Raw genomic sequence first — 13,146 nt, 5'->3', positions numbered from 1 at the left:
TATACATATAGCTCGAGAAATAAGAAAAAAAAATAGTACATTAGACCCAAAGAAAGCAAAAGAAAAAATTAGCATGTTTAAATAAGAGATTAATGAAATAAAAAACAAAATATTATAGAGCAAATCAATTAGGATAACAGATGGTTCTCTTAAAAGACTGATAAATTTGATAAATTTTTGGTAAGATGATCACAAAAAACATTTAAAAATATCATTACAAATATGGTGTCCTTATACCAATAAATTTAGAAATTTAATGAACAAATTCTTAGGACAACATAACTTACTAAAACTGACCCAAGAATGAATGGATTTGAATAGTCCTATATATTCATTTTTTGGAAACCCTGGTGGTGTAGTGGTTAAGAGCTATGGCCGCTAACCAAAAATTCAGCAGTTGAGATCCACTAGGCAGTCCTTGAAAACCCTGTGAGGCAGTTCTACTCTGTCCTATAGGGTTGCTATGAGTTGGAATCAACTCAGTGGCAACAGGTTTTTTTTTTTTTTTTTTTTTTTTAATTCATTTTAAACATTGAACCATAATTTAAAACCTGTCACAAAGTAAACTTCGGATCCACTTGGCTTCACAGAGATTTTTCCAAATATTTAAGGAAGAAATAACACTAGCCATACACAACGTTTGAAATGATATAAAAATATGGGAGAAATTCCCAAGGCACTTCTGGGTAGACTTGAACCTCCAGCCTTTTGGTTAGCAGCTGAGCCGTTAACTACACCACCCAGGGACTCCACCTGTTATATAAATGAGTCAAAAATGGCATATGTGTAAAACCTAGCAACAAATTCAAATTTTTATACATCCAATTGTTCTTTAAAAAACAGCCAAAAATAGGTGGATTTTTAGCCACTTAGAGCCTGCCTGCTTTCCCTATCCCACAAAACTGCACCCAACATGTTGTTAGGTGCCGTCGAGTCTCTTTGAACTCATAGTGACCCTATGTACAATGGAATGAAAGACTGCCTAGTCCTGTGCCATCCTCACAATCATTCTTATGGTTGAGCCCATTGTTGCAGCCATTGTGTCAATTCATCTCCTTGAGGGCTTTCCTTTTTTTCACTGGCCCTCCACCTTATATAACATCTTATAGGTAAGATAAAACCCTGTAGTTATAAGGACCCCAAGATGCTGCCGTCTTCTGAGCTCTGTGATGCAGAGACTCCTCACCTTGCTACAGAAGAACATTTGTGAAGGAACATGTAACCTTCCCTCCTTCTCTTTTCTTCCCCAGCAGCTTTCTTGCCCTCTTCCCTTCTGGTAGCTCCCTGCACCCTTTGCCTCTGTTAGACCTCCTGCTGTGAGGGACAACCCCTTTACATGTGGTTGTCAATGCTTCCTTCACAATAAATAGCTTGCTGTGCAAATCTAGCTAAGAGTCATATTTTTTCCTGGGTTAGCTCTCCTACCCCAGTTCTCTCACCTCACTACATCATCTCAGCTGTGGTGTGCTTTGAAGCCTGACTCTTCTGATAACGTCTCTTGGATGGATTTTTTTTTCTTCCATTTTTCTACCCTATACTATTTGGTATTGTGTGACAGTTCTAATTTTTAACCTTTTATTTTGACACAATCTCAGATTTCTAAAGTTGCAAGAACAGCACAAATAATCCTCAAATGCCAACATTTTATCACATTTACCCCCTTTTTCTCTCCTCTCTCATTCCTCCCCCACCCTCCTCCTCTTTCTCTCCCTTTTCTTCTCCTCCTCCTCCGTTTCCTCTCCCTCTTTCTTCTTCTTCTCCCTCACTAGTAATTTTTCTGAACCATTTCAGAATAAGTTTCATTTCAGATACAGTGCCCCTTTACCTCTAAATCTTCAATATTTCCTAAGAAAGATTACAACATCTTATATAACCACAGTACAATGATAAAATGTGGAAATTAGCATGATATAATACTATTATCAAATCTACAGAGCTCATTCATATGTCAATAATAATACCAATAGTTGCATTTTTAGCAAAAGAAAATCCCAGATTATGCACTACATTTTGTTGACATATCTCTTTTGCCTCCTTTCATCTGGAACAGTTCCTAGACTTTCTTCGTTTTTTTTATGACATTGACATTTTGAAGGGTATAGCTCAAGTATTGAGTAGACTAACCCTCGATTTGGGTTTTTCTGCTGTTCCTTAATCTTTAGATTGAGGAAATATATTTTGGGCAGGAATTTCACAGAAGTGATGTGTCCTTTTCAGTGTATCTTGTCAATAGGCACATGATGTTGACTTGTCCCATTACTGAAGTTCCATGACCATCTGACAGAGTTATTATAAAATGGGTGTTGAAGAAAGATAGCTGGGATTAGACACCCCATTTTTTTAGGTTTCCGTGAAATTAATAAGTGAAAGGAGGTCCAAATCTTATACAAAGTGACTGACTCCATAAATACCTTGAGTAAAAATTATGGTCAACCTTCGTATTATGTAGAAGATGCCTGCTTGCTGTTAACTGATGTTGTTCTTGTCCCTTCCTTCGTAGATACGTCAGCCACATGGAAACTGAAAACCAAACAGGAGTTTTAGAGTTCATCCTCCTTGGATTCTCTGAGGATCTGGAACTGCAGCCCTTCATATTTGGGTTTTTTCTGACCATGTACCTGATCACCGTGCTTGGGAACCTGTTCATCATCTTGGCTGTTAGCTCTGATGCCCACCTCCACACCCCCATGTACTTCTTCCTCTCCAACCTGTCCTTGATCGACATTTGTTTCAGCAGCACCATAGTCCCTAAGATGCTGGTGAACATCCATACAGAGAAGAAAGCCATCTCCTGCGTGGACTGCCTCATTCAGGTCTATTTTTCCATGCTTTTTCCTATTCTGGATACACTACTGCTGACCGTGATGGCCTATGACCGGTTTGTGGCCATCTGTCACCCTCTGCACTACTTGGCCATCATGAATCCCTGCCTCTGTAGCCTGCTGGTTTTTACTACCTGGTTCATTGGTGTCATGATATCCCTCCTCCATATTTCTTTGATGATGCACCTGACCTTCTGTAAAGATCTTGAAATCCCACATTTTTTCTGTGAACTGACAAAGATTCTCAAGCTGGCCTGTTCTGATACCTTCCTGAACAGCACGTTGATATATTTTCTGACTGGTGTGCTGGGGGTTTTTCCCCTCATTGGGATCCTTTTCTCTTACTCACGAATTGTCTCATCCATCAGGAAGATGTCCTCATCTGGGGGAAAGCAAAAAGCATTTTCCACCTGTGGGTCTCACCTTTCTGTTGTTTCTTTATTTTATGGGACAGGTGTTGGGGTCTACTTCACCTCTGCAGTGACTCACTCCTCCCAGAAGGTCTCAATAGCCTCGGTGATGTACACTGTGGTCACTCCCATGCTGAACCCCTTCATCTACAGCCTGAGGAACAAGGATGTCAAGGGGGCCCTGGGAATGCTCCTCAGCAGAGTGCTTTCTTGTCTGTGATGGATCCATTGGCCCCAGAACTAAGAAGATTTGTGGGTATCAATGGCAAAACGCTTTTAATTCTGAAGTTGGATCAAATCCCAAGTCTTGAATCTCTCAAATCAACTTGTTCTTTTACCTTATCCTGGTAGATATATGACTTTGCTCTCTCAGAATTTTTACACACTTTTTAATAACTAATATCCACAATTTCTTAGATGGTACTTCTGCCTTATTTTCTGTCCAAAAATTATATCCAAGGACTTTTCCTATCATGCCAAGAGCAATTCTAAAATTGCCTTTTCATTCCTTTGTGATCCTTCTGTCATCTTTCTTACTTCCACACTAGTGAGTTCTAACCTTAAATTTGAAGCATTTATTATAGTTTTACTTTCTCAAGTGTTGGCACAGATTCTTAACTATTGGTATCATTTGTCTTAATTTATTTCTGTGTTTACCTGTGAATTTTTGTTTTTTATGTGTGTCTATCACCAACAGTGTCTTTTTTAATTGAATTAAGTATGATTGAGTACATACAATAAAAATAACTTTTTTAGTGTTTATCATCCATTAAGCCTATGCTAAGTACTGTGTATATTATCTTATATAATCTTTCCAATAGAAACAATTACTGTCCCCATTTTAACAGTTGCTGTCGAGTTGTCCAACTCATGGTGGCCCCATGAGTGTCAGAATAAAACTGTGCTCCTTAGGGTTTTCAATGGCTAATGGTTTTGAAGTAGACTACCAGGACTTTCTTCCAAGGCACCTTTGGGTACTTGAACCTCCAACCTTCTGGTTAGCTGCCAAGCACATTAACTGCACCACTCAGGGACTCCTGTACCCATTTTAGAGATGAAGAAATTGAGGTCCCGATTTGAGGAAAAAAAAAAAAAACTTTCTCAAAGTTGAAGAGGGACCCAATGGCAAAGTCAGGATTCAAATCCAGAACTCTGACTCTGAGTCCATATTCTTACCTACCATGTAGTATGGCCATTCACATAGATTTTGATGTTCTACACTGTAAGAATAAACACAAATAGAAAAAGGAAAAAATAATAATGAATTTTCCTTTGTGAGAAGGGAGGCTCCCCATTCCTTTTCTTAGAGCATTTACTTTAGGAGACTTGTAAATTCTTTCTTTGCCTCAGTGAAATGTATATAAATCCTTTTTAAAGCTAAATAAGCTTCTTGACATTTTTATAACCCAGAAATGTTTCCTCAAGGAATTGGGGGCCATCTCCTTGAAATGTAGACAAGGCCCTTGTTTCTCAATTTCTGTGGGAGTGTAGAAGCCTAACTTTGGCTGTTGTCTTTCTCCACGTTGCAAAGCTATCTCCCGTCATAAAGATACAAGAAATTTATTTTTCTTTTGGATAAAAGAAACTAGAAAACACTGGTGACTACCGCCAAATACTAGGTGAATTTAGGATGACCTACATCCCCTGGTAGCACGGTGGTTAAGCCTTTGGCTGCTAACCAAAAGGTGAGCAGTTTGAATCTACCAGCTGCCCCTCAGAAACTCTGTGGGATGGGTTCTACTCTGTCCTATAGAGTTGCTATGAATCAGAACGGACTCAGTGGCAACGGGTTTGGTTTGGTTTTATGTGTGACAAATGATGCTCTCAAGTCCTGTTACTTGAGGACTAGTTACCATTTATCTTGATAATATGTATGAAATGGGTTACGTTTACTTGGCTATATAAAGAATCAGATTTTTTCCTATGTTTGTAATCTCTTTAGTGGTTTGCCTGTGATGCATCTTGTTCTGATTTAATATTTGCTCAATAATAATACATGTTTTCTTTCTCTTTTACTTTTGTGGAGAGGTTTTCTGAGTTGGCACGAGATTTTCTGTTTAATTACATTTCCCCAACAATGCACCTCTGCATATTACTGATGATTGATAATATTTCTGGTTATCCTCTATTAGACACCCAAAATCAAAAAAAGAAAAAAAAAAAAAAACAACTCATTGCCATCTTGACTTGGCCAATGAAATATGAGTGAAAGTGTTACTGCTAGGCTACAGTATTTAAAAGCTAGTACATTATATACATAAACAGCAAAAATCCACATGCAAAACACATAGAAATAAATTAAGGTGAACAATGTCAATTTTATGCCAACACTTGAGAAAGCAAAACTACAGTAAATGCTTCAAATTTAAGGCTAGCTTCACACTCATTCTTCCGTTGTTATTGCAACTGTGAAAGTATATGTTCATATGGAGGCACTGTAAAATTAAAACAGTCTAGGAAGCTGATTCAGTATGTGGAGAACTCCCCTGAACAGCTGCCCAAATCCATAGATACTTTTCATAAGAGAGAAATAGACTTTTGTTTCATTGAGTAAGTAACATTTTAGTGGTGTTTGTTATAGCAATATAACTTAATATACCCTGACTTACAAATCCCAAGGCTGGAAATTCAAATTTGAGAGCTTATCTAACCCAATGACTTTTACTACTATGTCAAGAACAAAGTGACAAAGCACAACGATTGGTCTCTATCCACCTGAAGCAACAAAGGAAAAAGGAGAGTCAGGACAAGGAGGAGGATATGGAATGTGTGACTAATTGCCCCCATGAATGACTGCCTCTTTTACCATGAAACCAGAACTGGATGGTGCCTGGTTACCATTACTAAACATTTTGATTGAAGATTCCATAGAAGAATTCTGATCAAAAGGGGGACAATGTAGAGCAGAATTTCAAATTCTCATGGGCTCTAGATATTCTGGAGCCATGGAGGGTGGATGAACACCTGAAACTATTGCCATAAGATAATCTTTCAACTTTAAACCAAAAATATATCCTGAAATCATCTTATAATCCCACAACAGTTTAGTTTAGCTAGTAACAAAGGCCTGCCTTGAGCATTATACTCTTTTAAGAACTATCTATATAGGATCAAATTGACAACAGCAACTCAGAAGATTAGATAGGTATCCTAGGGGGCAGTGACTTTCTGTTAATCAGAGAGGAACAACTTAGAAAAGGAGGGTGAGAATGGTTGCACAACTCAAAGAATGTAATCAAAGTCACTGAATTGTACTTGTAGAAACTGTTGAATTGGTGTAGTTTTGCTATGTATATTCTCAACAACAACAAATTAAGTTTAGAAAAAAGGGTCAGTTCTGAGATTACTTTTTCATTCCTTTGTGATCCTTCTGTTTTTTTCTTGAGAACTTTAATTCAATTTCACATTAATACATGCATTCCTATATGCATGCATGCATACATGGTTACATACATGTTACCCTATATATGGCCCACATTCTTAAAAGAGAGTTAATTTATTATTGTGTCAGGAGGACTCTTTCAATAAGAGGTAAGGTCCTTTGAAGTAATAATTATTTAATTAGTAGCCTTGGAATCCTGTATAACTTAAAATAAGACTGATATATTTTAATTGCAGAACTTTAGAGATTTTGCTGTTATCTTGTAGTGCAAACTTAGGAATATTGGTCTGACTCCCAAACTGACAATCTGAACGAGACTTAAAAAAATAAAATTCCATTCTGTTAGTGCCATGATTCATAATTTTCTAATATGATATTTATAATATGATATAACAATCATGACCAAGGAAAGCAAAGTGTTTCCAGGACAGCCAACTACTATTGCATTTACCCATAATATTCCTAGGTTTGCTTGGAAGGTCTATTCCTATTGAGGGCACCTGGGTGACTCAACTGGTTTGTGCTAGACTACTAAAAGGTTGGAGGTTTGAACCCACCCAGCCATCTTGCCATAGAAAGGCCTGGTGATCTGCTTCCATAAAGATTACAGCCAAGAAAACCCAGTGGTAACACATGGGGTCCCTATGCATTGGAACTGACTCGATGGTGATAGGTTTGGTTTTGTTTTCTTACTCCCATCTATTCCTTGTAGTTATGATTTAGAAGATAATATTGGAATCATTATTCCCTGTGCTTGACCATAGAAAGTGCAACCCAGCTGGAGCTGAGCTCACACAGGCTCATGAGGACACATCAACTGGGCCCTGAGTTATAAAGACAATAGCTATGATAATCTTGGACAATATCATTTAGGGAACTTTTCACTTAAGCCAATCAACCAGATCACAAAAGACTTTCCACTCATTTTCTATATTCTAGCAGTGAATAGAAAGTTTGTTGGACCAATGATGATCCTTCTGGCTGTAGTTACTGAAACCTGTACCAATGCTCGTTAAGAAAGGCAATTCAAGAGAGGAGAAGCCAAGACAATGGAACAGACACACACTTCCAGCAAGCCCTCTTACAACAAAGGCCCCCCAAAAAACAAGTGAAATGACTATATTTATTACAAGTTATGAGCTCTGAACATTGAAGGCAAGTTTAGAATATGAACTGAGGGCCAGAGGGAGGAAGAGACAGTTCAGAAGCAGAGAGGAGCCACCAGACCTGAATCGCACAGAGCCCACAGGCACCATTCCTGGGAGCAGCAGTAGAAGGCTGGTACTAGTGTTTGGCTGCAGTTTCCTCAGGGAGAAACAGCCAGCCACACAGCCTACTCACACCTCCGGAACCAGAGAAGAACGGCACTCTCGGCAAAAGCTAAGTACTTGTGTATATTTTACTGCGCTCTCCTCACCTCTCCCAAGTCAGGTTCAGCGGCTGATTTCCCTGGGCATGAGATAGGCCCTGTTGAGCACCTAGAGCCACGCTCCCAGCCTTGGAGAAGGAATAATTTGCAAATGGGGGAAAAGATAGGTTGTCAGCTCTACTAACCCAGGGAGCCTAGGAGAGAAGAGGCTCCTGTCCAGCCATAAATAGTCCATGTAGTTTGAGTACATATCCCCTCCGCATGGACCTGTGTGGGCCTATTTCAGGAGAATAGGCCTTTGTTGGCAGACTCCAACTATTTCAGCTGTGTGGCAGAGAGCTAGGTATTTGATGTTTGACATTGCTTTGCCTATTAAACAGAGTCCTCACCTACCCACATCAGGGGCCTAAGGACTGGTGGCTCCACTCAGGCCACCCAGCCACCTGCAACAGAGGTCCAAGGATAACTGGTACCTCCCAGTCCTTACAACCAAAAACATTGAGTGCCCATGGTCCATCTGCATAGCTCACCCACATATATGCTCTAGGGAACAGGGACATGCTTTCCTCAGAGACATGTGGGGGATGATTCTCAGCCCCCTGCCTTGTTCAGAGCATGACCCCCTGCTGGAACCAGATAGCAGTACCTACACCAATCACCCTGGCCCTTCTAAAACTGTAGGACAGAGCCTGTACCACACACTTGATGATCAGCTACCTGGACACCTGAGCTGAATTCATACAAGAACATTGAATGGACTCCTAGACTAATATACCTGATAAGAGCCCTAGCCATCTGAGGAAAGGTAGTCAGAGCTCCAAAGGTGAAAATAATCAAGCTAGCTCACTCAAGCAACACATTTGGGCATATCAAAACAAAAAAAAAGCAAGAAACTATGACACAGTAAGCAAACAAAAAATAAACTAACAATAACTTATAGATGGCTCAGAGGCAACAGTCAAAATCAAGTCACATAAAGAAACAGGCCATGATTGCCTCAACAAGCTCTCAAAGCAGAGAATCAAGGGATCTTCTAGATGAAAGTGCCTTCCTGGAATTACCAGAGGCAGAATACAAAAGTTTAATATACAGAGCCCTTCAAGACATCAGGAAGGAAATGAGGCAATACACAGAACAAGCCAAAGAACACACAGACAAAGCAACTGAAGAAATTCAAAAGATTATTCAGGGACATAATGAAAAATTTAATAAGCTGGAAAAATCCATAGAAGACAACAACCAGAAATTCAGATGATTAATGATAAAATTGCAGAAATAGACAACTCAATAGAAAGTCAGAGGAACAGAACTGAGCAAGTGGAAGGCAGAATTGGAAAACTTGAAGATAAATCACTTGGCACTAATATATTTGAAGAAAAATCAGATAAAACAATTAAAAAAAATGAAGAAATCTTAAGAATTATGTGGGACTCTATCAAGAGAAATAACCTATGAGTAATTGAAGCACCAGAACAATGAGGGATAACAGGAAATACAGAGAGAAATGTTGAAGATCTGTTGGCAGAAAACTTCCCTGATATACGGAAAGATGAGAAGATATCTATCCAATATGCTCACTGAACTCCACATAAGGTAGATATTCAAAGAAAGTCACCAAGACATTACAATCAAACTTGCCAAAACCAAAGATAAAGAGAGAATTTTAAGAGCAGCTAGGGATAAACGAAATGTCACTTACAAAGGAGAGTCAGTAAGAATAAGCTCAGACTACTCAGCAGAAACCATGCAGGCAAGAAGGCAATGGGATGACTTACATAAAAAATTGAAGGAAGAAAATTGCCAGCCAAGAATCTTATATCCAGCAAAACTATCTCTCAAATATGAAGGTGAAATTAGGACTTTTCCAGGTAAACAGAAGTTTAGGGAATTCGTAAAAACCAAACCAAAACTGCAAGAAATACTAAAGGGAGTTCTTTGGTTAGAAAATCAATAATATCAGGCATCAACCCAAGACTAGAACACTGGGCAGAGTAATCAGAAGTCAACCCAGACAGTGAAATCACAAAAATAAAATAAGATGAAAAAAAAAAAAAAGCCACTCAAAAAGGGAAACAGAGATGTTATTATGTAAAAGAAAACATTAATACAATAAAGAAGGACTGAGAAATGTAGTCATAAATCTTCTAAATATAGCGGAAGACGAGGCGATACAAAGAAATAAAAGATAGGTTTAAATTTAGAAAAATAGGGGTAAATAATAAGGTATCCACAAAGGAGGCAAACTATCCCACACATCAAAATAAAATACAAGAAAAAATAGAGACTGCCCAGAAACAAAATCAACAACAATGAATATAAGGAAAGGACAATATTTAAAGATAATCTACTCGGCACATAAAAATAAACAGGAAAATGAAATTGTCAACAACACACACAAAAAAGACATCAAAATGGTAGCAATATATTCATACCTATCTGTAATTATGCTGAATGTAAATGGACTAAATGCACCAATAAAGAGGCAGAGAGTGGCAGAATGGATTAAAAAACAAGATCTGTCTATAGGCTGCCTACAAGAGACACACATTAGACTTAGAGACACAAACAAACTAAAACTCAAAGGATGGAAAAAAATATATCTAGCAAACAACAATCAAAAAAGAGCAGGAGTGGCAAAATTAATTTCTGACAAAATAGGCTTTGTAGTTAAATCCATCATAAAGGATATGGAAGGACACTATACAATGATTAAAGGGACAATATACCAAGAAGATATAACCATATTAAATATTTATGCACCCAATGACAGGGCTGCAAGATACATAAAACAAACTATCAGCACTGAAGAGCGAGATAGACAGCTCCACAATAACAGTAGGAGACTTCAACACACCACTTTCACTGAAGGACAGGATATTCAGAAAGAAGCTCAATAAAGACATGGAAGATTTAAATGCCACCATAAACCAATTTGACCTCATAGATATATCTAGTGCACATGGAACATTCTTTAGAATAGACCACATATTAGGTCATAAAGCAAGCCTTTGCAGAATCCAAAACATTGAAATATTACAAGACATCTTCTCTGACCATAAGGCCATAAAAGTGGAAATAAATTACAGAAAAAGCAGGGAAAAGAAATCAAACACTTGGAAACTGAACAATACCCTGCTCAAAAAAGACTGGATTATAGAAGATATTAAGGATGGAATAAAGAAATTTGTAGAATCCAATGAGAATGAAAACACTTCCTGTCAGAACCTTTGGGACACAGCAAAAGCAGTGCTCAGAGGCCAATTTATATCAATAAATGCACACATCCGAAAAGAAGAAAGGGGCAAAATCAAAGAATTATCTCTACAACGTGAACAAATAGAAAAAGAGCAACAAAAGAAACTCTCAGGCACCAGAAAAAACAAATAATAAAAATTAGACCAGAACTAAATGAAATCGAAAACAGAAAAACATTGGAAAGAATGAACAAGACCAAAAGCTGGTTCTTTGAAAAAATCAACAAAATTGAGAAACCACTGACAAAATTGACAAAAGAAAAGCAGGACAGGAAGCAAATAGTCCAAATAGAAATAAGATGGGTGATATTACAAACGATTCAACTGAAATTAAAGGAATCATATCAGATTACTATGAAAAATTGTACTCTACCAAATTTGAAAACCTAGAAGAAATGGATGAATTCCTAGAAACGCACTACTTAGCTAAACTAACAGAAAGAGATGTAGAACAACTAAATAGACCCTTAAGGAAAGAAGAGATTGAAAAAGTAATCAAAAAACTCCCAACAAAAAAAAGCCTTGCCATGGACGGCTTTACTGCAGAGTTCTATCAAACTTTCAGAAAAGAGTTAACGCCACTACTACTAAAGGTATTTCAGATCATAGAAAAACACGGAATACTCCCAAGCTCATTCTATGAAGCCAGCATATCCCTGATACCAAAACCAGGTAAAGATACCACTAAAAAAGAAAATTGCAGACCTATATCTCTCATGAATGTAGATGCAAAAATCCTCAACAAAATTCTAGCCAATAGAATTCAACAATATATCAAAAAAATAATTCACCATGACCAAGTGGGATTCATACCAGGTATGCAGGAATGGCTCAACATTAGAAAAACGATTAAAGTAATCATCATATAAATAAAACAAAAGACAAGAATCACATGATTTTATCAATTGATGCAGAAAATGCATTTGACAGAGTTCAACACTCATTCATGATAAAAACTCTCAGCAAGATAGGAATAGAAGGAAAATTCCTTAACATAATAAATGGCTTTTGCACAAAACCAACAGCCAATATCATCCTAAATGGAGAGAGCCTGAAAGCATTCCCCCTTTAGAAGGGAAACCAGAAAAGGATGCCCCTTATCACCGTTCTTATTCAACATTGTGCTGGAGGTCCTAACCTGAGCAATTAGGCTAAATAAAGAAATAAAGGGCAACCAGATTGGCAAGGAAGAAGTAAAAGTATTTCCATTTGCAGATGACATAATTTTATACACAGAAAACCCTAACGAACCCTCAAGAAAACTACTGAAACTAGTAGAAGAGTTCAGCAGGGTATCAGAAAACAAGATAAGCATACAAAAATCAGTTGGATTCCTCTACACCAACAAAAAGAACATGGAAGAGGAAATTACCAAATCAATACCATTTACAGTGGCCCCCAAGAAGATAAAATACTTAGGAATACATCTTACCAGAGATGTAAAAGACTTATACAAAGAAAACTGCAAAACACATCTGTAAGAAACCAAAGTAGACCTATGTGAGTGGAAAACATACCTTGCTCATGGATAGGAAGACTTAACATTATAAAAATGTCTATTCTACCAAAAGCGATCTATAGATTTAATGCAATTGCGATTCAAATTCCAACGACATTCTTTAATGAGTTAGAGAAACAAATCACCAACTTCATATGGAAGGGAAAGAGGCCCTGGATAAGTAAAGCATTACTGAAAAAGAAGAACAAAGTAGGAGGCCTTACTCTACCTGATTTTAGAACCTATTATACTGCCAAAGTAGTCTGTTTTGGTAGCCTGGTACTGGTGCAACAGATACATAGACCAATGGAACAGAATTGAGAATCGAGACATAAATCCATCTGCAAATGAGCAGCTGATACTTGACAAAGGCCCCAAAACAATGGGGAAAAGACGGTCTTTTTAACAAAT

General features: G+C 37.8%; 1 protein-coding gene across 1 annotated transcript; it reads left to right on the top strand.

Annotated features, from left to right (window-relative positions):
* Positions 1 to 2,513: 2,513 nt before the first annotated feature.
* Positions 2,514 to 3,452, top strand: LOC126072095 (olfactory receptor 7D2). Its single transcript, XM_049876762.1, has one exon. The coding sequence runs from the start codon at positions 2,514 to 2,516 to the stop codon at positions 3,450 to 3,452; it is 939 nt and encodes a 312-aa protein (XP_049732719.1).
* The last annotated feature ends 9,694 nt before the right edge of the window (positions 3,453 to 13,146 follow it).

This window comes from Elephas maximus, chromosome 3 (genome assembly GCF_024166365.1).
Source record: "Elephas maximus indicus isolate mEleMax1 chromosome 3, mEleMax1 primary haplotype, whole genome shotgun sequence".
Lineage (NCBI taxonomy): Eukaryota > Metazoa > Chordata > Mammalia > Proboscidea > Elephantidae > Elephas > Elephas maximus.
The sequence above is the reverse complement of the archived record's forward strand: the minus strand, read 5'-3'. Positions and strand labels throughout refer to the sequence as shown.